Genomic DNA, 27,678 nt, shown 5'->3' on the forward strand with positions numbered 1-27,678 from the left:
AATTTTTATTTTCTAGGGTGTTTCAACTTATGCATAGTATGTGCATACAGTGTATGTATAACTGTGTGATATACATATCTATTTTAACAACTGGAATTTTAAACAGAAGTATCAAAATAAGTTTATTTTAAAACAAATGTGAGACTGAAAACTTAAGTCCGTTACAAAACATGGCTTATTGTCCATAGCAGATGAGTTATGGGGGATGAAACATAAAGACAAGTTTCTTTTCTTGCATTGTGACATGTACAGCAAAAATTGTTGTTGTTGTACAATAATCCTTCAAAGCAGCTGAATAAAAACAATGCATAAAAAATAAAAGAAATATCATAAATACATTAGAAATATGATAAATAAATGTGGGAGAGCGGCATGCCGCTGCATCACCACACACGGCCAAGTGCTTCTCTCAAACAGAACATTTTGCATTAGGGCTGAACGGTATGGTTTAAAAAAAAGAAAAAAAAAGAGCATATTGCAATTAATTTAATAGATTTTGCAAAATGATTCATGATTTTCGTAGTTATGATCATTTTTGCATTATAATTTTCATTCTCACTGAAAAAGCTTTTAAAATGATGATGCCATGATTTTGGCTTGGATCTGGACCAAACAAAAATGATTTCCTACATCTGGAAAATGCAATTTGCAGCCAGGACATCTCTGTACTTTATTTACAGCTTTTGTTCACACATCAAATTGCAGCTCATGCAATCTGAATATTGTATTTGGCTATACAGCCATTTTGATGATACTTGGATTCATTTGTTCAGGCCTGTATTGCATTAATTTACACAGCCTGTCTAGCCATACTGTTCTCAAAGTTCCTCTTTAAAGAGGCTGCACACTTGGTTCCTCCACAGGTATACTCTCAGATAGGCCTAACTAACATGCCTAACATCTGTTAAAATTTCGTATTTTAATGATAACCCTCTCCCTTCCTGCATGCCAGTTGTACAAAAACAAACTGGAGCAAGCGCTTCACTGCATAGCTCTGTTGGACCAGGCCGATGTAATAAAAAAAAAAATGTGGCATTACCAACAAGCAGCAATCGAAGGAACGATAAGCTGTGACCATAAAATTGTCTGCGGTCCAGATACGACCAGAGTTCGCTCATTGTTGACCCACACTTTTAAAGGATAATTCCAGTTAATTTCATCCTGGGTCTAATTATACTATTTTTTGCAATCATGATGATTGATTATAGAAGTTTTACATCGTTCATCATAGAGGGTGACATACTGCAAGGCACACAGGGCCAACAAAAACCTCCAGCAGAATCCAAAAAGTAATTGAAATGTCCTTTAAACTCAATAACATATTTTTCCTGACGGTATATCCAAATTTTTAATATAAGAATGTTTTTTATTGTTCTTTTTAATTATTGTATGTTCATGCCATGCAGTGAACAGGCCACACGTTGTCTCACCTTGCCAATGAAGCCTTTCTGATACAATGTATCAGAGCATGTCTATTCTATTCTCTTGATTTAAGGACCAAACTGAAGACTTCTGCACAACAGACCCAGAAAAAAGTAAAGAAAAAAACATTTTAGCAGAGAGCCACTATTTGACACTGCAGTCTATATCAATCAATCCATCTATCTATCTATCTATCTATCTATCTATCTTTAGTATGTACATTGTCACGCTTGTGCCCTTTACTGGAAAGGGAAGGCCATGCAAAGTAGAAAAAACAGATTATGCACAAAAATAAGATAATCAAAATAAGATCACCACTTTGGCTGTCCAAATGTGAAAATTCACAGTTATCAGTTATACACACACTAATACAATCAACCACACTGACAAAAAGTGAGGAAATCTGCCGCACTTCATTTAGGCTATGCTTAATTTTAGCTTCATAACCTTATCCAATGAATAAAAATGAGTGAAACATTCATGAAATGAATGTTTCCAAACTGAAAAATTCTTCCACTTCTCCCATTGTGACTATCACAACTGAAACAATCATGATAATTATTAATCTGCAGCTACCAAATGCTTCTTGCATTCAGCAACTAGATAGTACCATTGGGCCTGTGTGTGCATGTTGAACCCAGCCACCTGTAGGTAACAGCTCTATGGTTAAGTAAGTGATAAAATTCTGAAAACAATTAATGATTTTGCAAAATAAAGCACAAAATTATTGTCAAATAGCATGCACTGTAACACATTATAAAATGTTTCCTGTGGGTTGAACAATGTCTCCTGGTGTGAAAATGGTGAAAAGCTGTTCTTTGTAAAGGTCACTGGTGTAGCTCTTATTTCTTAGAAAAGGGGAAGGGGATGCAACATCAGCTCTTCACAATCAAGCTATCACTGAGTACCAGACATACTTTATGTGCCAGAAAGTGCTTGCATGTTTTGTCATTTCTACAGACAAGGTCTTATTGACGTAGGCCCATCATCTTTACCTGTGCATTGTCTAGCTGATGGGTGTGCCAAGCAGGTATTTATAGGTGTTTTTTTTTTCTCTCTTACAAATCAAGGTGATGCAGGCAGTGCAGCATTTCATGTGGCTTTTGGTGTTGTTTGACAAGTGAATTAGAGAGTAACTAGCTAGAAGGATTTCATGTGAAGAATGTAAACTATTCTAGGTTTGTCTTGATTCGAGTAGTTATCATTTCTCAATGTGTCAGTTTACTGATCAAAAAAAAAAAAAAAAAAAAAAACTTGCAGTATTCTCTATTGGATACGTCTCAGGAAACCACGCTCCCCAATAAATTTTGGCATCTGTTTTGAATCTCTATAAAAGAAGCAATCCTGAAAAACCTGTTTCCTCTTTAGTAAGTGATAACATCCCTCTGACTGTTCTCAAGGTCTGTCAGCTCAGATGCTAGAATGGGAGTTAATCAAAAGACGGAAATGATAAACTAACAAAAGAATATTTTTCATTTTCTCCTGGGCAATACAGCTGACTCACTTCCCATATACTAAAGCAACATCATAGTTCTTTCAGTAAGACATTTACTTTTCCCAGAATGTCGATGGCTTTTTTTAGACTTCTGAGATGAGGTTGAATTGATACAATGGAGTTACAGTACCAGATCCTTTCTTTCAGTTTCACTTGCCATAGTGCAGACATCATCATTTACTGCACGTTTCAACATATTACAGATGCATTGTGTTGCAAGCCATGTCCTAATTTGTTCTGAGTACTGAATTGATTAACGTGTAACCAGCCACTGTAATGCTCACTTTAATAAACACTCTATGGAACTAAATGCATCTGCCAAAGTTCCTTTCACAAATGTTAATTTGAATGTGAATACTCATCTTCTTATTTGTGTTATGGGGGTAGCCTAAATGTTTTTATGCCATTTTTTAATCCAGGGATGGTTTGCTCAGCGAGTATGCACTGTTTCAGCACTGTTTCATTTCACAGTTTCAGACAATATCTAGTCTTGTATCATAATATTGATATAATATCGATACATTGCCCAGCCCTATATAACATGTTACAACAAATTCCCATTTAAGGATCCCTATCCCTAGATAAAGTAACAATTGAGTTATACTAAAAATAAAGTTGGAAGATACACTACCCTTGAGAGCCTCAAGCACTGAGAGATATTAACCAAACTGTTATGTCTTACATGTGACAGCTGAGGAAATTCACAGAGATGGAGGAGAAAATACTTTGGACTGATGGAGCATCAAATGTGCTCTGTGCATACTGTTTCCGAATTTTCTGGCCTCTGTCATCTCATTGGTTCATCCCTCCACAACTCAAAAAGTGAAGTTTCACATTATGTTGCCAGCAGAGACTGCTCAGTAGAATACAGGTCAATGTAGGCCTAACGAAAAGAGAACTGGAGAACAGACAGGCTTTCCCTCTCTCCCTGTGGCACAGTGTGTGGGCAAGTATGGGTGATTGCACAGCATTGGCTATTGCTAGGTTGGGTTACGCAAGTTACACATGAAGTTTAACTTTCAGTAGCAATAGTGTGATAAAACAGTGAGCAGCTTCCCTTTTTCCTCAATACAAAATGATACTTTTTTCTTCTCTCTCCTCATAAATCATTAGAGTTTATGAGTATACATGTGCTTGAGTGTATGCAAAAATGTTTGTTATTTACAGTTATGTGTGCAATAACATTTATAAGTACCTGTACATGTATTTCAGGGAACGCTAAAGCAGAAATGGGCGGACAGGGGGAAAGAGTGATGTTAACAATCATCACTCTGTAAAGCTAATCAAAAGATTTGAACATAAAAATTGCAATTCACAGCTATAAAATTTGTTGGTAAACTTTTTCAGTCAGCTGGACTAAATGAGGCAGCCAAAACAGCATGCCTAAAGAAACAGATGACATAAGGATCCAGACAACAAAGGGTTGTTTCACAATTCATTCATTCACCCTAAACCATACCATTGTATGTAATAACTATATACTGTTCAGATCTGGATTCAAATGTAATAAAACTCTCATGTCATCAGAGTACAACGACTGGTCATTATTATAACACCTTACATTTATCTATCACAGTAGCTGAAAGTAGAACTGTAGTGCATATGTGACAAACATACAGTATCAACTCCAAAGCAAAAATCACTTTTGCCTTTTATGTCTACGCAATTGTGTAGATTGCGCTGTTCCAGTGAATAGTCTAACACAATACAAAGGTTTCCTTGAACTAATTTGAGGATTAAGGGATGATCAACGCAGCTGACATTGAAAACATTGCACTGAAATCAAGACCAAATGCATGCCTGTCACGATAATTACATTATCAACTTACGACCTTGATCATTTTTGCTGACCTCAATATTGCCCATTGTGTTTACATGGCTGTTTGTTTACATAAGAATTCACCAACATTTTAGCCAACATGATGCCAGCATAACCAGCATAATTTATTGGTCTATATATTTGACCCAATCTGTCTTCCTGTTTCAGCAGGTTGTTTCCAGAAGGTTTTAGCATTCTGATAAATCCAGTTTTGTTTTCTTAACCAATTAATTGATTCTTTATATTTTTATTTGATGGTTAACCAACTTATTTCAGTGTTTTTTTTTGTGTGTGTGTGTGTTATTATCATGGTCTCTTTAGTCTACTCTGTTCAAATTGTTTTTCCTTTCTGGCCACTGTAGGCCACTTGCACATGCAGAGAGAAGAGGCTTCTTAGATGCTATCATAGACTGTTATATCAGGCTAATACCGGTTTTTCCCAACAAGAATAAGTCCAAATGGACTTGGTTTCAAAGCTGCATTCCACAGCTCTCATGCTGGGAACAGGGAAATATAACTAACTTAAAAGCTCATCTAAAACATAACCATCCCATCCAATTTTCCGAGCTGGGAACAAAAAATGCAGTTGGAGATGGGGAGGGGCGTTCCTGGCAGTTGGCTATTATGGATGCCTTTGCCTGACGGTGCGAATATAAACTTGAAAGCATGAAATGGCACACACTCACAGATAGTGTAACTTGCTATATAGCCAAAGAGATGCAGCCATTCAACACTGTCGGGGGAAAAAAAAAAAAAAAAAATTTACGGCCAGTACAAACTGCCAAATAAAAATTACATCTCCCAAACTGCCATTCCAGCCTTGTTCACCAAAGTGAAGGACGACATTCTGGAGCAGATGAAAGATGTCTCCTTTTACTCTACCACTACAAATATGTGGTCAAGCTCAAATATGATCCCCTACAAGAGCTTGCAAAATGGACTGCATAACTACAGACAATGGTGCTAACCTTGTGGCTACAACACACAAACTTGGCTGGCCATGGCTCTATTGTTTTGGCCACAACCTCCATTTGGCTGTATCACATCTTGTCAACACTTTCAATCTGAGCTGGATAAATAATAGAGACCTGAGGAAGGCACAGACTGAAACCAATCTCCACCAGCACAGTCTAATACTGGTGAGTGATGGATAAATCACTGACAGATGACTTAATATGCAACACAAAATATTTAAATGGTTAATTTAAAGGGTTACAATTTTAATATATAACTTCTTTTGGAGCCTGTAATGTACATACATTCATGAGCACGTATGTGTTAATGTATTACATCATTATGTATGAGATCATTATTTAGGCCTACATCTTGGATGATGAAGAGCTACTAGTAGGGTTTGGTACCGATCACATTTGAACTGATATCAGTATTCAATACCAATACCCAACGGTACCATTTTTCAGGACTTAACTCTCTCTGTAGTAACACAACATGTAAATTCAGTTGTGAAAACTCATTTCTATAGTGTGTGTGCTGTAGTGTAATCCTCATCACAAAGGGGGAAATCTCAGGAGATGTCTCAACTGGACGTATGAACTATGTGAGCCAGGCAGGAGGTAGTGAGCACAGCGGAGTAATGTAGCCTTACTCTCTCTCTTTCTCTTTTATATCCTCTCACCCAGATGCGCATTTGCAACAAGCAGTGAACTAGCAGGAATTTTTCGAAAGGCTGATATGGAATTGTATCAATATTTATTTGAAATCAACAACAACAACAACCTTCAACAACCTTCTCTCAAAGTACAAAACTTTGGCACCAACTAATCTAACGTGAACAGGTACTCGGTAGCACTGACGTAATTCAGTCGGTATCCTTGAAAGTGCCAACTTAAACACCCAACCCTAGCAACAAGACATGAAAGAGGAACAAGGAAGTGGAGGAAATGCTAGTGGTGAGGGCTGCGGTAAAGCTTCAAGGGCAAACGATGGATATGAACCTCCAGCATCCAAGAAGAAGAAGAAGAGGTCAAGTGACCTTCGGCTGAACAGAAAAGCCCAGTTCACAAGTCGTTAGACCCAGGCTGTATCTGTACCACAAAGAGCGCAGGCTGATGCAGAGCTCACCAAGTTCCTCCAGCAAGAGGCACTTGATGCATCATCTGATCCCTTGATGTGGTGGTGTGATGAACAAAGAAGATTTTCTTTAATAGCAAAGTTAGCATAAAAAATACATGTTCATTTGTGCAACAGCACTAGCTCAGAGAGAATCTTCAACACAGCTGGCAACATGGAGGGAGATCATGTCTTAAGCCCCACAAGGTAAACATGTTGGTGTTCCTCACTCGAAATCTGCCTAACAGTTAAAATACAGATTTGGCAGCCGATATGGCGTGTTGAAGCATCTGTGTCTTTGTGTTGTACCCAGAGACACTCTAAAAGGAGAAAATCCTGAACCGACTGGCTTTGTCATGTCAGTTCCTTTACTTTGCTCTACTTGTTGTTGTGACTTATATCTAACTCATAGCTAATATGTTGTTACTTTGCACTTTATGTTAACAAATGTCTTAACCTTTGTGAAACTCTAATGGCAATATATTGCCTGTTAGATGAATAGCTCTCTATACCCTTGTGCAAAATGCTTCATAATATGTTAAAGTGCAATATCTGTTAACAGAGCCTGAGAGTCCATTTTACGTATTGTTTTGGCTGTATGGTTTTGTTTTATGGATATTTTATTTACTTAGGATATTTTAATATTGTTTCACGTTACACTTCCAATGTCGGAATATTCTTAGGAATTCAAAGTTCACTGCAAGCTTTTAGAAAGGCTGTACGTGCAGTATCTTGCTGTTATATTATAATGATATCAGTGGCATATAATAGTTTTAAAATGACAATCATCACTCTCATCACAATTATTTCTTTGGCAATACATCGTCCAACAAAAATCGCTATCATGAAAGCTCTAACCATAGGGACTTGTTTTTACAAACTTGAAAAATACAAAATCAGCCCACTAACCTTGCTAACAGCAGACAGTCCAGAGCATGACTGGCCTTAAGACAGAATTTCATTAGAGGCCCGGTAGGCTAATGATTGAACAATCTTGCTTGTTTGATGTTGATTTAGTTAGATACTTAACTTCATCAGCCTATTTCAAAAACCTATATTATTCCTCTGCTGTCTGACCCACATTGTGAAAAACGAAATGAGCATGACTGCTCCGAAGACAATTTATTACGCAAGTTATGGAGCACACTAAGTGAATGAATAAAAGTCAAAATAAAGAGAAGTAAATATTTCACTTGGCTATATCTATGGAGCATCTCCAGGTTTTGTCACCCTCTGCTTCCTGTCTGTGGTTTAAGACACATATGCCCCACGTCGTGCAGGTGACAACCAGATACAGCAGACACTACCTTAAATGTGTATTTATTAAAAGGCAACATTTTTTTGCATTTTGCTTTGGTGCAAGCACATCGTACTAGCTGCGTCGGGCATGCATCAGCAGGACGAGCCTAAGTGACAGAGCGGCGGATTGAGATTAAGTTAAAGTTGCTATGCGCTAACGTTAGCTAACATTATCAGTATTAGTGTGCAGGACCCCGGAGACGAGAATGACAGCTCACAGCCTCACAGACACTCCACCTACCTGCCAGCCTGCTGTCTGCTGAAGCGCTGCTCTTGGGTGTTTGAAATGTCCAAAGTCAACCAAGGGGTTATCCTTTATAGTCCAAGACCCATCTGACCTGGCTGGAGAGCTAACGTTATGCTAGCTGCCGTTAAGCCACTAGCGTAAAAGCTTACATTAGCTGTCAACAAACTATTCTCCCGGCGTCGTTTGCCCCGACCAACTGCCATTCAGGCTGTCTTGTCATGCACCGACCGCTTGGTCCTGTCCTTTAGGTTTTTCAGTGATACTTTACAGACCAACATTTCGTAAGCTAGTCGAGGTATTGCCTGACATTATACTTGAGCTTGAGGTTAACAGGCTCCGCTCTCTCGCCCACTGCTCCTGACTCAGGCTCACTCGCTCCTCTCGGCGGAGGTAACAGCGGAGGGCGGAGGGCGGAGCGCGATGCGTTCACGGACACCACCAAACGGTTTTTCCCACGTTGAGATAAAGTCGTCAACTCCGCGGTAACTGCTCCTGCTTCCATCAAATCGATTCCAGTCTGTCAGTAGTTGTTGATGTGAACCCCCACGCTCTCCCACCTCGCATTTAATTAGACTCAGATGCTTTTATCAAATAATCGCTGAAACCTATCCAAAATACGAGGACGGTGCACAGTGCAAGGTTTTCGCGAACGCATTCGGAATGCATTGCCGCCACCAAGCGGCTGTTTTTGTCGTTGCACATTTTTTGGCATTCGAGGTTATTGCCATTTCTAATAGATGCCAATGCACGTTATCTGGGTGGACTGCCAGTGAATGTCACGTCACTTCGTTTGCAGTCCCTCCATCAGGAGTCAATACGTCCTACGACTCACTGCTTAGTGAAGGCACTGAAGGGGTTAATTGATTCAGTGCCCCTGTGTGTCTAAATATACCTCAGAAGCAGGAAGCCGGCTTGACCGCCGCGGCTTATCGCTGTCATTCTTCGACATGCCCAAATTAAATAGTGGTTTTACTGTACATTACGATGTGAGGCATTTAAGTACTGCCCTGTCTGCATTTTAACTGTTCTCTTCAGCCAAGGAAAGCTGGGGGTTTGTGCGCTGCTTGCCTCCCCGTTAGGTCCATCATCACAGAGGATGATACTGCAGTAAAAGGTGGGGTTTAATTATCAAGTCCATTTGTCTATTCTCTATTGTGCTTATGTAATTGATTAGGCAGAAATGCCGCAAAACAACAAACCAGAATATTTTCGCCTTGATGATGATGATGCGATGTGAGGATCATAATTTTGGCTGCAGGCTGCATCACTAGGCGTAATAAATTGGCAATGTACCCTATGCAATTTCCCATTCCAGGAGTAACTAAACTTTTTTCACATTATTGCCAAATTTCAGTCATAGCCTACTATAAAACTTGTAAAACTGAGGTCTTACTATATGGATGCTGAATAGAAATAGGCTCACAACTCATTTTGTATCCTGATCAATACTGCTTATATATGCATGTAGGAATGTTAATATCTGTGTGTGTGTGTGTGTGTGTGTGTATGTATGGACATAGCTGTTAAATGCCGTACTACATCCAGCACTTCTGTTAGCCAGTGTATTAATATCATACCAACGTTATGTGCTATCCCCTCAAACAGAGACAGACAGAGCATCATGTCCAGCTCCTCTGACACTCTACAGTTTCGCTTCCCCGCCCATGGTGACTCCATCCTGGGCAAAATGAACGCTTTGAGAGAGGAGCACCGCTTTTGTGACGTCACCCTCCTCCTGGGGGGGCGACGGGGTGCCACTGCGCCCCCTCCTCTCCATTTCCATGGCCACCGTGTGGTGCTCGCAGCATCCTCCGACTTCCTGCGTGACCAGTTCCTGCTTCATGATGGGCGGGCAGAGCTGAGCGTGGGTGTTGTGTCCAGTGTGGAGGTTGGCAGGAGACTGCTGCTGTCCTGCTACACAGGGCTCCTAGAGGTGCTATAGTAAGACCGGCCCTTCTCAACACATGCAGGGAACTTGGGACGACAGCCATCATATGTTCAAAATGTGCTAAAGATGCGTTGAATCAAAAAAGAGAGGAGACAGGCAGCTTGCATGTGGTGATTGTATATGTGTTAAGCTGACGTTCAGTCTGCACACCTTTCGCAAGACATTACAAGATACAGTTATAAACATGAGATGCTGTGATTGTACTGACATCTTGAGAAATGTCTGCAAACTACAACGCTGCAAGCTTCCTGCCTCTTCTCTTTTTTGACGCAATTTTAGCCCTATTTTTGGAGTTTGCACCAGGGAAGCATTAAAAGCAAAAGTTAAAAGCAGCACAAGTTTACAAATATCACAATCTGTGTTAGCCCAAACTATACTGACAGATGTGTTGGAAACTGACACGTTTTTTAAGTTTACGTCTCAGTGAAACAGTTGCTCATGTGGGCAGCTGAGTTGTTGGTTCTTTGGCCTGTTGCAGGGTGTTCTGCCTGTAATAGGATGATGTGTCACTGATGTGTATGTAGAGTATCACCTCTTCTCTTTCTGGATATTTACAGATTATGAAACTGTTAACCTAATTACCATTTGTATAAGCCCTAGAAGAATGTCAAATCATTCCAAACTGCTATCATATCTACTGAAGTAACCATGAGAGCAGGGCATCACCTCAGCCTGGTCCTGTTTAGGTGATGCCATCCTTGCCCTAATTATTGCTACACAATTTGTTGATCTCCATTCTATCCATGTCTCAGGTCCCTCTGAGAGAATTGGTGAGCTACCTTACTGCAGCCAGCGCACTCCAGATGAACCAGGTGGTAGAGAGGTGTGCCCAGGCCGTCTCCCAGTACCTCAGTCCCACCCTGGCTTATCAGAAACTGGACAGAGGCTCAGCAGCAGAAAGAGAGGAGGGTGAAACCCAGCAGCCAGACAGTGGGTGGCCCAGCACCAACTTCCATGATCAAGAGGAAAGGGATGTACCTCAGCCCAGCACCAGCTTCCAGGATCAGGTGGAGGCAAGTACGGAGGATGGGGGGACAGGGGGATTAAAGATAAGGGTCAGCCAAGGAGCAAAAGTGGACACTGAGAGAGTGAGCGATGTTAGGAAGGATGGAAAGATGGCTAAAACTAAAGTGGAGTTACCTGAGGCCCAAAACCTAGAGGCTCTGGAGTCAGAGGAAGGTGGAGGCACCCACCCCGTTCACACCAACAGCCTATCCTACCACCACACAGGTGCCCACAGACGAAAGCAGCGTCCTCCTACACCCATCCGGAACCACAAATCCTTTTCAGCCAGAAGTCCTGTTCCCCAAGCAGAATTGGTGGACAGCTCCCAGGACCAAGGCGAACAAGAAGAGGAGAGTCATAGGGAGGAGGAAGAACCATGCAAGCTGGAAGCTCATCCAGCAGAAGGTGGAGTATCAGTGGAGTCCCATGTATTTTGCCTCACCAGGGCACATCTGTCAAGGAGTAATTTCTCTGGAGAGGAGCTGGCAGGCGATCCAGACAGCTTATTGTTTCAGAGGCCTTACCTGTGCAGGAGGTGTGACAGGGTCTTTCAGCACCTGGAGAGCTACGTGATTCACCTGCAGGAGCACAGGCAGTACTTGTGCTTAGTCTGTGGGAAAAGCTTCTCCCAAAAGAGTAACCTGACCCGTCACATACGTGTCCACACAGGTGTCAAGCCTTTCCGATGCCCACTGTGCCACAAAACATTTTCCCAAAAGGCCACACTGCAGGATCACCTCAACCTGCACACAGGGGATAAACCCCACAAATGTAACTACTGTGCTGTGCACTTTGCACACAAGCCGGGCCTAAGGCGTCACCTGAAGGACATACACGGCAAGAGTAGCCTGCAAAATGTGCTGGAGGAGATAGTCAACTGAAGTTGAAGAAGCAGTTGTAACATAAGTCTTAGAGAACGCAATTGCTCTCAATGGCTATATTTTCACTTGTTATAAGGCCATTTTAGGATCATGTCAAATTAGGGTCCAGCAACAAAACTAAGCTAATTAAATTTAATTTTTAGCCTGACATTGATTCTCTTAACATCAGAGCAAAATCTCAAGGTGCACTTGGGCACTTGAGTGTTTCCCATGACACTTGAGAATCACTGAGATAATGCATTCATACTGTAGCATCTGGCTAATGGCTAGAAGTAGTTGCCCTCCTGTGGTTTCTGCTGCTTTTCACTGATTTGTTTGGATGCACTGTGCTGTATTCAGTTCTGTAGCATGCAGTGCACAAATTTAGTTGTGGCGTCGCATTATGTGTGCCATGTATGGTACAGTTATGAGACTCACGCAGGCCTGAATTGGGTACTGTTCCCACCCCCCTTGAGACAGCTGCTGCACCTTATATTGGATACAGGGTGGACAGGAAAGACTGCAATGTACTTGCCTCTATTCTCTCTACAACCAAAGATTACTCTGCTTTATAGAGAAGATATATACATCAGTGCCTGAAAGATATTTATTAGAACCCAAATGTTAAAAGGACAGAGTGAGGGAGGAAAAAATGACCTTGTTGCTGCGTAAATGTTCTGTGAATGTACTAAGCTGTAATTAATATGTTTGGTTGTCTGTTGAGATTCATCTGATTTCTGGTGAACTTTATAATAACAACCATGTAGCTGGTGAAACCTCACTGAACTGTAGCTTTAATGAGAGACATCATAATGCCTTCAAGTGTAATGCTGTTGTCAAAAAAAAAGGTCTTGAATAAACTTTGTGGTAACTATAACAATGAATTGTACTCTGCTGTTTACTTGATGAATGAAATAAAATGCCTTTACAGTTTATACCTACAATTTGTTTGTTTGCTTGTTACTTTATTTATTTGTTTTGGCCAGTAATGGAAAATAATACATATAGCTTTGGTGCCTACTAAATGTACAATTCAGGACAACGTGTAAATGACAACATTTAGCTTGTAATTTGTTTTTCTCGTAACAGTTCTGTCAAACATTTCACTGAGCAAATGAATGTATATGATTGTAATCAGTAAATGATATGGTAATATGGCTACTTCCAGTTCATTTTGGAGTTCAGCTTTTAAAAGCGGTGGTTTTGTTATCCTCAAAATATCAAATATCAAAACAAAATAGGTGTGTTTTTACCCTTGTAGACGTTTTTTAGTAATTCTATCATTTAATTTTATTTCTATTTTTTCCCCAATTGCTGTCATGAGTTGCTGTTACTATTATTAAAAAGCTGTTCACCATCACTTGTTCTATCCTGCCTGCCTGCCTGCCTGCCTGCCTGCCTGCCCACCAGGATCCAGTTTCCCAGAAAACAGTGTGATTCTTCATGAAAACCTTTTTTTTTTTTTTTTTTTTGCTTGCTTGAACCACTGAACTGTTAATTTCTAACATCCTCCGCATCTCTCACACTGCAGGAACACACAACCTCTTGAGCTAACAACCAGACAAGCTCCTCCAACCATGTATACAGCAAATGGGATGTTTTCCCGTATCATTTAAGCAGCATATTATGCATGAACATCAGCTTGTGTTTGCTTTTGTGTGAGGTTTTAGGAACACTAAAGTTTGTGTCAGTTCTGTCAGGCCTCACAGGTGCTGGCATCTCCATATCAGAGAGGTTTCACCTTGAACTTCTATTAAGCTTCACATAAAACTGTCAGCATTGCCTTTGAAAATGGAACAGAAACTAGTTTAGTGTTTTGTAACCACAACAATCACCGTTTTCTCTGGTATTCCAAGCAGTGGATGTTACCATTGTGCTACAAGAACATGATCCATGGTGTATTAATTCCAGGAAATTTGTCTCATTTTCCTCAAGAAGCCATTCATATTCCATTTCTTCTATTATTTGCATGTTTTACTCCCTGTGTCCTTTAAAAGAAGTACAGTGTCAAGATATTTGCCCCAAAAATGACTTAAAGAAACAAAGTGGTGTAAAGTGTCAATTTTGCTGGTGAAGAAAATGAAAAACTTAATCACCTCCATCTGTCTCTGCTCCATCCAGTAAATGAGAGGTTCAGTTCGGGAAAAAAAGAAATTGCATTTTAATTATATATGTCTTCTGGTATTTTCTCACACCGTTTTCTCACTTGTTTGAGTTTTGTTTGTGTTATACAACTCAGCTGTCTTCTCTTCTTTGAGGTGATATTTTTAGCGATTATTATTTAATTACATCAAAATGTTTTGCATTTTTCTCTTTTTTTGTTTCCCAATGTTACAGTATTACTTTCACTGAAGACTCTCTTGGCATTGGTTTGTAATGAACCTCACTTATGAGAGCCAGTTTTAAATGTTCCAGTCCCACATGAAGTATTTTGCATTTCTCAGTTTTTTTACAATTCCCATATTGCTAATGATTCATTCATTCATATAATATCTTTAAAATAACTTCTTCACCTTTAAAGTAATTGTCTTAGCTTATATTTTTGTGTGTATCTTGGTGACAGTGAGATCTTCCTGTGTTACAGTGAGGTAGAGGCTCAGAGACAACCAGTGCTTCACTGTTTGACCTGACTAAATTGTGTGCACCTCACTGAGCATTACTTTATAAATGAGTGCTTTCTCCTGCATGGCTGAGAGGGTTTCCATGCTCTCTCATTCCCTTCCTTCCCCTCGTATCTCTCCTTTTCTTCCTCTTTTATTCTTTCGGCCCAGAAATGTCACCGTCACTCATCTCAGTGGAACTCAACGGTAGCTGATGCCCTCCTCTGGGCATCATAGCGGCCTTGAGCAGGAAGTGTGTTAGTGAGTGGAGTGTGAATGTATGGGGGGTTGCATATCCTGTACATTCATGAGTGAGAGAGTGTGGGTGCATGAGTGAGTGTCTGAGGTAGACAGATTAAGTATATGCAAAAACATAGACGGGCATATACCAGCATATGATATAAACCCAATCCTTTTTCTCTTTGGATTAAGAAAAAAAAACTCAACAGCCTTAATAAATTTTGCACATAGAAATGTTAGGAGCAGTTTATAGTAAACCAAACTTCACTACCATTATAAGCCATGCTTTATGTATGATGGGGTACCTAGGGAAGTGTTGAAAGATGAAGCTGGAGATAAAAAAAAAAAAAAAAGCAAGTGCCATTGTTCTGCTAAAGTCAAAGTCATCTCAAAACTTCAAGAGAGCGAGGAAACACAACACAGAGGAGCTGGCAGTGTCCTATCAGAGCACCTGACACACTAACTTTGACGGCGCTCAGGATTTCATTGAAGTAGGTCAAAACACACACACATGCGCGCGCTTTCACATAGGCACACACAAGCTCTCTCTCAAATGCATATACACATGCATGCATGCAGTAAATATGGCATTCAGGACCCTTCTATTATGAATGAGTGACTGAGAGGGGCAAAAGATGAGAGGGGATGGGGATGAAGGAAGCAGAAGCTGAAGTAGGAGGAAGAAGAAAAAGACTAGAGGGGAAGAAGGGGATGAGGACGGTGGAAGAGGATGAGAAGGAGGAGGAGGAGGAGGAGGAGAAAGAGAGGAAGGAGTTGAGATACAGGGGACACAGAAGAGAAGCAACAGGACAAGGGGGAGGGTGATGAAGATGATAAAGATGGATAATTAACAAGGATAGAGAGATGATGGTATTTTTTCATCTTTCTCTGGTTTTAACTTCCATACTCTCAAACCATTGCACTACGGCTTTTCAGTTGAATTTTGGGTAAATGTGTGAATCCTAGTAGTGTTCACTCACCAGTCAGATGTAATGCAACACTAGCATCAAGCCTGTGGTCAGCTCTAGTTTTAAGTGTTAACAAACAGACTTCTCTTATTTGCTGACTGATTGTTCATTGTAAATGAGTCCACAACTGGATAATTTACAGCAGTTAAGTTTCTGATGTTCTGATTGTTGCTCTGTAATGAATGTGAATTTAAATTTAGTATCATACAGAGGTACAATACTTCAGTCAAACTTAAGAAAAAGTAATATCAATTTATATTTTTTGAAATACTCAAAAACATACAGGTTCACAAAAAAGTGGCAGTCAAGTTCACAAAAAGTGGCAGTGTTTGGTAAATGTGATCTCAACTTCCTGACACCCTAGCTGACCAATTAGTCTTTTTTTATAGAGAATAAAATCACAGGAGAACACTGAACACATTCTAGTGAACATTAGCAGTTTGCATCAAATACCTAACATTGCTTGCACATGCAGAGAAACACCTTGCACATATCAGTGCACCCACTTCTGCACTGATGTGATTTATTATAAAATGTGTAGCAAAGAGGGAGCATCTTTGAAATGGAGTCAAACCCATTCTGTTGGTGAGAGGCGGTGGCAACATAAGCAGTCAACAAAGAAAAGCATGACAGATGTGTGAGATTGCTCCCAAGAGCTGAGTGTGTCATCAATTATTGACAGTGGCCACATACTATGGCTATGTGCAGCCTAGCTGGCAGTGCATTTATCATCATAATGTATTCCAAAACACTCTCACTTAAAAGCAGCAGGCCCTCACTGATCAATTTCAATATTACATTGCTGACTGGAATCAAGACACTGATGTGCTTGTATTTTTGCTCTGATCTGCTGTGAGCCCATTGCTGACGCATGTTGCTCTTCACTGGCCATGGTGATCTTTAAACACACACCAGCCATCGTAGATGAACAAGTGTGAATGTCACCGAATGTCAAGATGGCTTCATGGTTACTTCAGTTTGAGGCAACAAACTGTCTGCAAAGACACTAAAGGTGTATTCAAAGGAGGATCTTTGGGATTAACTGGAACAGGCTGTTGGCACTTTAAATGTGCCACCAAAAAAATATTATCTGAATGTGTGCCTTGAAGAATTCAGGCCACTCTGGAGGCAAGAGAGGGGATTCTAGGTGTACCCACAAAGTGGACACTGAGTGTATTATTCTTCACAGTGAGGGATTTCTAATGATAACTACCTGAGCTGAAGAAATGTGCAGTCATATATTTCAGTGGTGAATGCACATGTAATGAATACACTCATCTTTCTGTGTAAGCATAATCCAATATATGAACATATTAGCTTTTTTTTTTTTAAATGCAAAATGCAGGTAGCTGGAGTCACAAACCCCTCTGATGATCAGTAGGCTCTGTGACCACCTCTACACCCAGCAGGACTCCATGGAGAGGAGAGTCACACACTGGAAGCCAATGACATATTTATAACATAGCGTTATGTGAGAGTCTTATTGCTTGTTTTCAGATCCTGGCTAGCGGGCCTGTAAAGCCTATTGAGATACAAGACTAAGTTAATTAGACATGTACAAGATGAAACTATCCAACTAATAGGATTACATCTTCTGTAAACTAGACACTGGCCTTTCTGTTGTAGGTAAACAGAGCCTGTGAAAATCCATTGCCATCACTGATGCAGTGGGGACTACTCTGACCTCAAAACAGACACTAATATAAGTGGTAAAAAATGAGCCAAATATTTTCAGAAAAATAAAACTGTACCCTTTACTAATTTAAAGACTATGTTCTCCTATAACTTACATAATTTTACATGAATTTACTCTGATATATACCCTATGCTACCCTAATTTCTGTAGTAGTAGTTGGTAGTGGCAGGAGTAGGAGCAGTGGTAATACTAGTAATAATAAAAAAAAACACCCTTGATGATGATGGTGGTGGTGGTGATGATGATGATGATGATGATAATGATGATAATGATGATGATGACGATGATGTTTTTATTGATGTTGCTGTTTTTGTTAAACATTTAAATGCTGAAAATGCTTGGTGCTTTGCAGACAGGCACATAAAAAAATCACATTCAAAAGAAAAGTGGCTGAAATAATGCAGTAATATATACAAAATGCAGGCAAACTGCGCTCAGGTAGGATTACTGCTCCTGTCTGAATGCACGGCTGCAACAAGCCCACACTGAACGCTGGTCTGTGAACTTCCTCTTGCGGCCGCACTTGTCGAAGCGCATCCTCCGATCTGCCTCTCGGTCTGTTCCTTTAAAACCAAGCAGCCCACGCCTCGAAAAGCGGCTTGTTCCGGCTTGCCCCTTTACATCTTTTTATCCTTGCTCACAACGTTAAAATAGTACCCCCGTGCGCGCACATATTTTGACGATCTACAGAAATGTGAATAAAAACGCGTGTTGAGCAGAACATGAGTGATGCGTGATCCTGCAGCGGCGCTCGCCCTGTGCAGCCCGGTGCGTCAGGGGCGCAGCTCGAACACCAACACTGGCGGAGCGATATCACCATCTCCTCTGAGCTCTGGTTTGTCAAACCGAGGGTGTGTAGCTAACTGTACCTGAGCAAACGTGTATGTCACGTACTGTAGGAAAGAGGGGCAATGAATCGAAATTGGACCAAGGCGCCCCTCTCGTGATATCCGTATCCTCTGAAATGCCGTACCATACAGCTTTCGCATCAAGAATTACCTCTCCGGTTTGTTGGCTTCGGTGGTTTTGCAACTGATGAAGATTTTTTTTTTTTAGTGTTATTTTATTTTGATGCCCGATGCGCCCCTGTGGATGTCCATGAATATGTTTATTCTGGTGCTCTGGTGTAGTGCGTGAGGTAAGTGACTTTATCCAGGGGTGCGCGCTACTAGTTTCTCCTGCTTCTCAAATTGAGATTTTGATTTGACTGTTCAGTGCCTTTGACATTTCGGCCTAAAAACAAGGGCTGTTTACTTGATTTCACTGGACGGGGCCGAATTTATTCATCATCTGCAAACGAGTTCGCGCCGAGATGCTGCTGATTTCATGAATTATATCAGCGGGACCTGGATGGATCAATTTCTGCAACTGGTGATGATGGAATATTATGGTGTAAGAGGGCACATAGGCTGTGCATTCAGTCCCAGGCCCATAGCTTACAGAACAAATGCAAATCTGCAGGATTTCTGTAAGGAGTTCAGTCTCTCAGTTATTGCACGCTGCAATGGCACATGAAATTATAGATTATACTGTGACGATGACACTGGTTTATGACCGCTATTAGGCCTCCTAAGGACAGGGATAGACTGCAGTTGTCTAATATTTTGAACACCACAGTTGCTGTCAAACTGACTTTGTAAGATAAGCAGACTGCGCGGCTGTTTGAGCTTTCAGTTTCAGTTCAAGTGTTCACACAGACATGATTTATATCACGTTTAGTCTGAAATGTGTCATTGGCATTGTAAAGTTTGTGTGCAACATCAAATCAGAGGCTGTTGTGTAATCTGCTGCTTAAAACGGACACTAACTGTTATCCTAACTGTATCATCTGTGAGTGCAACAGACTGGCGCTTCAGCAACATTGCATAACTGGCTTCATCACAGTTGCTCTCACTTTGCGCGCACTGCATCTCGCAGGAGTGATACAGTATATTATATAGCTGCCTATGGGCTCTGTGGCTGCCCTTCCCACCATCCAGACGCCACCCACCCACCCACACACACACACACACACACACACAGACACACGCATACACTGATGCTGGGCATAATGAATAAATAATCACACAGACCCACACACTGACTCTACAATCAAAAACAAACGAGCAGTGAACAGAAATAAAGACATTACCGCAGTTACCTTGTAACAAATTTGAAATGACATCATGCAGAATTCATGGCAAAAGTGGGAGTCCCTGTAGGATCATTGTAATAAAGCTGTAAGGAAAAAAGTCACATATTATGATGTTAGTGCAGACTCACTATTGAGTACCACAGACCACTGCAAGTCCCTGTAGAAATCTTTGTGGAATATTATAGTGTTTGTTCATTATTTAGTGCTTCTGACTATACTTGCCAGGTTGTTGTGTAGCTGCTGAGTTTGTTTTCTCCACTGGGAATCTTTCTACAGATTAACAAGCAGTGACAGTTTTCAAAGTTAAAGGTTAACTTTCTTTTCTTCATTTACCTGCCACGGATGCAGGCATTTCCTTTTGTTGCCGCCCAGTTGTGCTGCTTCCTAAACCGCGAGGAACAGTCAGCAATGCTGGCCTGAAATTCAGAGGGAGGAAGGCTTTTAGTTGTTCTCACAAACACTTTGTGCACTTGAGTACATGCCATTACTTTTGCTTTCTATGCAAGCGTCATCCAGTTTACAGTAAGGAATGAAGTGTCTTCCTATGACTCAAATTATGATCAGCTTAACTCATGTGACTTGAAATTGTTTATTTCATTTTTCATCAGAGTTGTGGGTGTGACATTTCAGTTTTCATGTGCTTTATTCTCCAAACATAAATCATGAGGGGACTTCCAATTACTGTCTTTATACTTGTGGTTATATTGACATGGTGTGAGGAACTTGCAACATAAAAGCTTACCTGATGAAGCCATGCTGTCCAGTGGAAACCATGTATCTCGAGAATGTCAGCTTTTCAGAAACTAAGACAAACACTCTTGTTTTCAGCTTGATAACTATATCTATAACTATTTCACTCTTTCTAATCAGTTTTGGAAACCTTTAATAAACCCAAGGGTTGAAGACCATTCTGAACCCACAGAGGAGCAGGTAAATCCTCAAATCAGGTTAAAACATAATGGAAATCATCAGAATTGGACATACATGGTTTTCACCGGACAGCTGCATTAATTGTAGATATTTCCAGTGACTGTAATTCTTGGTCTAAGGATGGACTGGTACTGTGCTGAGGGTACACATGTGAGAAATCTATTGGGAGAAATTCCATAGCACATTTAATGGAGTGAGGCAAAATGAGAGTGAAAAAATTTAATAGGGGTGTAAAGGTTCACCTTTTTCATGGTTTGATTTGTTCTTTGGTTATTAGGATATGGCTCAGTTTGTATCATGGTTTGGCTTTAAAAACATTTTAATGCCACTGCGACACAAAATGTTGAATGGGGCTTTTGTGAGTGTCCTGTAAAGATTGTGCAACATAGCAACAGAATGCCTAAGTATACACCTGGAAGGTCAGTTATTAAACTTAATTTTGTTCATTAAAATCCATATTGAATGCTCATTGTATTTTCACATTGTGCTAAAAAAAAAAAAAAAAAGTCCAAGAACTGTGGTGAGGAAGAAAAAGCTCTTGGTTCATTGCATATACTAAGGGTGCATAATTGTTACACGTCTTATATTCAGAGTTTTTCTTTTTTTTTTTTTTTTCAAGAATAGAAGGCTCATCTCAAAACAGCACTGCAAGAGAAAAAGTTGCACATACTCCTTAATTTAAGGAACTATATGACAAAAGTGTGAGCTCAGAGGAGTGATCAAAGTTGTCAGAAAGTTTGAAGGTGCATACCGCAGTAAAATGAATCATAGTGTTTTCTGTGCAGCCGTACTGGGTGCTTGTTTATGTTGATGTTCTTCCTGAGTGATGTGCAAACTTAGCTGCCGGGTGTATGTTTCTAAACGCTTTCATTTCGCAAAACTGATGTCTGTGGGCCGACTCAGGTCATTAATGGTGGAGAGACCAAGGAAAACTGACTGATCCCTAATGAACTCTTATTCAAGACTCACGATGACAACACGCATAAATGTGCACAGCCTTTTACACACACACACACAGCACAGACTGGAACGGTGTGTTCTAACACATGGGGTCACAGTGATGGTGAGAAGGAGCAATGAGACACACGTCCTCAAATTACTTCACATTCCACGGCTTCAGGTTCAACCCATGCTCCCTGTTTGAGTGTGTGTGTCTGTGTGTGAGTGTGTGTGTGTCTGTGTGTATGTGCATGTGCGGGTGGATGGGTGTGTGCATACCTGTTTATTTGGGATTATAATTTGTATTACCTTATGTGTTAGAATGTAAATAGGTTTGTAAAAATGGGTATCTGTGCATGCCTCTGAATGCCCACGTTTGGCTAATCTGCGAGGAGGATGTTGTGTGTGTGTGTGTGTGTGTGTGTGTGTGAGCTCAGCAGTTGTCAGGTCATAGAACATGAGTGGCTGTCCATCAAATGAACCAGTAAGCCCAACAGTCACGCACGGTCTGATCAAATCTGTCTGTAAATCTGTCATGTCAGTCATTTGTACAACTTCACACTTTCGTCATTTGTAATAACTGAGCAGTCGTTTACAGATATTGACTTAAAAACTCTTTGTTTTCCACTTCACACAGATTGATTAGTCATCTTCTTTGTACACTATCTCAGAAACCTCACACTTAGATACTGGGGGATGGGGTGTGAATGTGTGTTTGTGTGTGTGTGTGTGTGTGTGTGTGTGTGTGTGTGTGTGTGTGTGTGTGTGTGTGTGTGTGTGTGTGTGTGTGTGTGTGTGTGTGTGGGCCCAGAGCTCACTCCTGTGGGCCTACAGAAATATGTCAGCTGCAGTTGCAAATTGGCAGTTGGCACAAATTGACACAGCACAAGCATGGACAGAAACACAGATAGAGCAACAGATATACAGGCCGACACAGACACAACAACTCTCTCTCTCACTCACACACACACACACACACACACACACACACACACACACACGTAGATGCACTAAAGGAAACTCCAGATGCCCACCCCCTTCACTGAGGGCCAAGTGAGGACTGATTGTCCTGAGCCAGATGATAGCTCGCCAACTGTTGGCAACAAAGACACAATGTACTTCTCACCCGGCGCTTCACCGTCCCACTAATATACTGACTGTTTATCAGGCCACCACAACAACTCAACTGTTTTTGGTGTTACTGTTAACATGTCTTCAACAGATTGTGTTGAAAAAATTAACATGGTGTGCACGAAAATGACACACTCCGTTTTGCATTCATACACCGTAAAATAACCGAGAATGTGCTCTACATGGGCCGAGACGGTAAACAAACCGGAAAGCAGAAAGCAAACAGAGAAATGGTCAGTTTCCTTTTTTGAAAACGATCAGCGAGGGAGGGGAGTCTTGTGAGGAGGAAGTTGTGGTGTGTGCTGCACGCGCTCCCCTCGTCACAAGACTATGACGGCCAAAGACCCGTGTGTATAGAGGCTTTGTGCGTGTGAGTGTGTGTGTGTGTGTGTCTGTATGTGTGAGAGGGAGTGAGCGTGTTTGTGCATGACCAGTCAAATCAAGTCAAGTTTATTTATAAAGTAGATTTAAAAACTAGAGTTGACCAAAGTGCCGCAGAATAAAATTAAATGCAATACAATAGCAGTAACAGGCAGTAGAAACAATACAAAATCAAATACAAATACATTGATTAATTAAATAATATAGGAACAGGTTTAAAAACACAGATGAGTAAATCACCCAAACCTTAAAACACTAAGACCTTAAGGTCATGCAGAGGTCTGAGAAAACTTGTGAAGTTTCACCTTAAAAACGTAAGCATGGTGAAATACTTTGTGTGTAAGTCATGCTGGCGAACGTGGGTGTGTGTATTCATACGTGCAAGCAGCACACAATGAAAATGCACCACTGGAATTATTTTGCACATAGAAACGTGACTCTATTCATTTCTCATACACAGCGTGATAGGCTGATCCTGATTTATTTAGTTCAACAGGGCTTGATAGAATAAAGGCATATTTTTATCTTTGATAACATGAATTTGGCAGCCAGGGCATGGTGGTCATGCTCTGTTTCAGGCTCTCAGCAAAAACAGGATGTAGCAGTTGTTCAGAGTAGGAACAGGTGGCTGTCGGCGTGACTCGTCAAGCCCTGTGAATCATTGCTGCTGTTGCCCTGTGAGTTCGCACCCGCTCCCTAAAACCTGGCAGCGCTCGTTCCTCAGCCGGACGCTTTGTGCAGGCGCATCAGCTCCTCTGCCCTGCTGCTCGCCAGACCTGCCTGAACCCGCAGCTCAGGCGCGTTTCATCACATGAGCGTCACCCCGCTCCTCTGTGGAAGGGCGGCTCGGCCGTTAATGGGCAACAATCGCCGTAATCGGTGTTATATTTGGGTTCCTCGCGGAAGGAAATATGACGCGAGGGAGCAGAGCGGGAGCTGTCCACGAGGGCGAGGAGGCACCGCGGGCACCGCGCGCTCCGGGCGGGTTGGAAGGTGCGTTACGCAGTGAGGAGAATAATGAAGGAGTGGGCACTGTAACTTGCTGGTAGGGCGAAGTCTGAGTTCCGGAATGACATGTTTTCTCATGCAAATTAGTTGTGAAAGTTTCAGTTCATGGGGTGATAAGGCGAGAACAACGCGTGCGTAATGGTTCCTCTTCTCTTTCCCTCAGTTAGACTTTTATTACTTTGCATGTCCATTTTGTAAACAGACCTTTTTGCTTGTGTTTGTTTGTTTGTTTGTTTGTTTGTTTGTTTGTTTGTTGTTTTGAAGAAGAAATGTTTACATAGCCTCGAAACTCAGATAATATCTAGAAAACTCGCTGCTTTTGTACAGGGTGCATCGAAAAACGTGTAAATATTGTCTAAATACAAAGTAATCTTCCGTTATTTTGCGCATATGCATGTAGGCTGCATGATGATGTGGGCGCACAGAAAGGACACACACAGAAAGTGTAACTAATACAGATTTGAAGAGTGATTATACAGGTTGAGTGAGTTGGGTGACGTGTTTTCTTTTGTGTGTGCGTGTGCGCGTGTGTGTATGTGTGTGGCGCGCATGTAAGTTCTTCGATTGCATCTCTGAATCCACTTGAATGGATTCGCTAAGATGGCACCAGCTGTTTTCTGGTTGAGGGTTTGGACCTGTGTAACACTGACTGGATGAGCACAAACATTTTGTCAAGAAATCATTACCCTGCTGCTGAGAAGACTGGATTCTCTCTCTCTATCTGTTTGTGTGTGTGTGTGTGTGTGTGTGTGTGTGTGTGTGTGTGTGTGTGTGTGTGTGTGAGTGTGTGTGTTTGTCTAAGGTGTTTTATAGTTTACAGCTGAAGGGATGATACATCTAATTCAAGTGTTCAAGTATCCTGCTGAGGCACTTTTTTTGAGGAAGTTTTATTTAAGCAGAAGTACACTTTCTGTTGTAACCTCATCTCGTGTAAAAGTGAAAAAGAAGCCTATTTTAAATGCACAGTTCTAGTCACTGTTCCCTAAAAATGTAGAGTACTGCATACAGCCTTTTATCATGCAATGTAAAGCTGTGGTCTTGCAATTGAGAATAAATAATGTGCCTAAACAAAGTCATGTATGTGCTGTATCAACACAACAATGTGCGGATGGGCCTGTTATTTTTATGGTGGCTTTGTGCGGAGATCATCCCTCTTTTCTCTTTTCGCCAACGCGCTCAGTGTTTTCAGAGATGCAAATCCAGGCCAAGGCCACCAGTCAGGGCTGGGGAGCCGACTTGGATCTGGTTACTGTAACTGAGTTTCCCTACCCTATTTATGGTTTCCCTCATTCACCAACTCCATTTTTTCCCCAACCCATTTTTACTCTCCCATTCACTTGCACTTTCATCAGTTTCAGTGGGCAGTGTTAATACCAAGTGTGTTTTATCCCATGTGTAACGCAGAATATTAAAGAGGCCAGATTAAAATCTCCCTCAGTTATTATTTACTCTCAGTCAATACAGTGCTGATGCTGCCATTTTTTTCTTCTCTTTTGTGTTTTTTATTTTCTTCCTTCTTCCTTCTTTTTTTTTTTTTGGGCTATTGGTTATTCAGTCAACTAACATGGCTATGAAACTGGCCAGAAATCACCCAGGAAAACTTTTTTTTTTTTTTTTTTTTTTTTTTTGGCTAATGTGAACTAAGCTCATCAACATTTAATGAGTTCCGAGTGGTGTTATGTTTTTTTTTTTTTTTTTTTTTTTTTTTTTCGTTTTGTTTTTTTTTTAGAAATATTTAAAAGAAAATATATAACTGGTTTGCAATTTGGTATGTCAAATCTTTGACAAAACCTATTTAAAACATACTTTATTAAAAGAGAAACTACTGCCTTGAGGAAATACTCCCAAAAATAAAGGCACCTAAAAAGCAACAAAACTAACTGTAATTTATGGATTTTGTGGATTTTTGGCTTGTATTAGTTATCTGTCCAAGTGATAAATAAGCTTTTCTACTTCTCTGTCTCACCATGCAGCGTTTTGCCCTGGTCAGCTTTTTTTTTTCTTTTTTTTTTTTTGTGGAGAGCCAGAAAGAGTCCGTTGTTCAAGATGCTTAGGAACAGTTGGCGTAAACAAAGCCTTTGGCCTGGCACGTTTTCCTTTAAACAAGATGTTAGTTTTCAGCTTATCTGTCATAAGCTCATTTGCCACAGACGACTAGGACATGTCTGTGTTTATTAATTGTCTTTTCGCTGACTGGCTGATGCAGTGTCATAATGATTCAGCCCAAGATAAATGTATGTCCTTGCTGTTGTTTTGTTGTTGCTTGGAAAGCAGAACAGTAGCCAAGATTATTCTCTGTAACTGATTGCACTCAGATAATACTTCAGTACTCCCTTCAACTGGAAGCCATTCCTAGATCCCTGTTTATTTTATTTTCCTAGAGGTAATTATTATTATCATGACTTTTCTTACAGATTATCTTGCAGTTTTTGTATTCTGACATCGATCAGAGTGCTGATCAAAATGTTTCATAAAGTGGAAGCACATAGTTTAATCTGTGGTGTAAATTATTTACAAATAAGTAAACATATACAAATTGTTGCTTTATTTATATATGTTAGGTGCTTGTAAATATTAAAGAAGATTTATAGAAACATTTGTAGACCAATGAATACCTTGTTAAGCATTTGTTCAGGAACATTGTTATTAAGTGTGACTCGATTAATTGTTTTGTCCATAAAGAGAAATACCAATATGATCAATAGGACTACTATTAATAGTTTATACATGCAACACCTCTTTCATGATGAGCCGACTCTTTACCAAGTCCCACTCACATTATGATAGGCAATCGAAAAGTGTGGAGTACATTTTGCGAAGTTGTTGTTTGATCTTTTGGCACGCTGTTTCGCAAAATATCCTTTCCAAAAGTAATCCCATGTTTGCAATTAGATGAGTCACATGTAGACATAGGCTTTATGAATTATGTTGACAGGAAATTCTTGTTGGCATGCCTGTTAATGCAATTTGGATCGAGAATTTGGCAAGAGAGAGAGAGAGAGGGAGTTTTTACTGCCCACATTAAAGAAATTTATGATTTTTATGTTGAGAGGGAGGCTGAAAAGTGTCCGTGTACTTTAGGCAAATGCTTCATGCTCAAGTGATAAAACTTAATGCTAATGTTGCTCCATGGCAAGAATTACCTACTGGACACCATGCACACTATTATACAAACACTCTTAACAGAAATATTTATTAGTGCTTATCATTAGTGCTGAAGCTAGAAGTAATTTTAGATGAATTTGATGTAAATCTGATGTAAATTGCATAGCTCTTGACTGGCATTGATAATGTGTTACAGCAGAAGTTTTGTTGACACTCAGGGCAGGTGACGGCCTGCAGCCTGTCACAGAAACGCTGTAGTGTGCACATGTCATTTGGCAATAGGCTATAAATAACCTTAACTATTAATCCATGCACTTTACAACAGACACCTCATAATGTAAGTGATTATAGTGATAGTTAAGCACTCTGTATGATTGTGGT

The 27,678-nt window shown here is 40.6% G+C and overlaps 3 protein-coding genes across 8 annotated transcripts in view; 2 read left to right on the forward strand and 1 right to left on the reverse strand.

Annotated features, from left to right (window-relative positions):
* Positions 1-8,712, reverse strand: part of jak2a (Janus kinase 2a) — a 45,025-nt gene extending 36,313 nt beyond the window's left edge. For both annotated transcript variants that reach the window (XM_030064792.1, XM_030064791.1), the window contains exon 1: positions 8,347-8,712. The gene's annotated coding sequence lies outside the window, so the exon portion shown is untranslated. The remainder of the gene's footprint in view (positions 1-8,346) is intronic.
* Positions 8,713-9,304: 592 nt separating this feature from the next.
* On the forward strand, positions 9,305-13,048 carry LOC115369074 (zinc finger and BTB domain-containing protein 6-like). The gene is made up of 3 exons (XM_030065586.1): positions 9,305-9,466; positions 9,958-10,285; positions 11,053-13,048. Exons 2-3 carry the CDS (start codon positions 9,974-9,976, stop codon positions 12,184-12,186), a joined length of 1,446 nt encoding a protein of 481 aa, XP_029921446.1. The 5' UTR covers positions 9,305-9,466; positions 9,958-9,973; the 3' UTR covers positions 12,187-13,048.
* A 5,428-nt stretch (positions 13,049-18,476) lies between these two features.
* Positions 18,477-27,678, forward strand: part of rc3h2 (ring finger and CCCH-type domains 2) — a 34,970-nt gene continuing 25,768 nt past the window's right edge. For 3 of the 5 annotated variants that reach the window (XM_030064902.1, XM_030064905.1, XM_030064906.1), the window contains exon 1: positions 18,477-18,807. The gene's annotated coding sequence lies outside the window, so the exon portion shown is untranslated. Of the gene's footprint in view, positions 18,808-24,062; positions 24,178-24,200; positions 24,324-27,678 lie in introns of those variants that run through there. The other 2 variants (XM_030064903.1, XM_030064904.1) reach the window with 2 other exon arrangements.

This window comes from Myripristis murdjan, chromosome 12, assembly GCF_902150065.1.
Source record: "Myripristis murdjan chromosome 12, fMyrMur1.1, whole genome shotgun sequence".
Taxonomy (NCBI): Eukaryota; Metazoa; Chordata; class Actinopteri; order Holocentriformes; family Holocentridae; genus Myripristis; species Myripristis murdjan.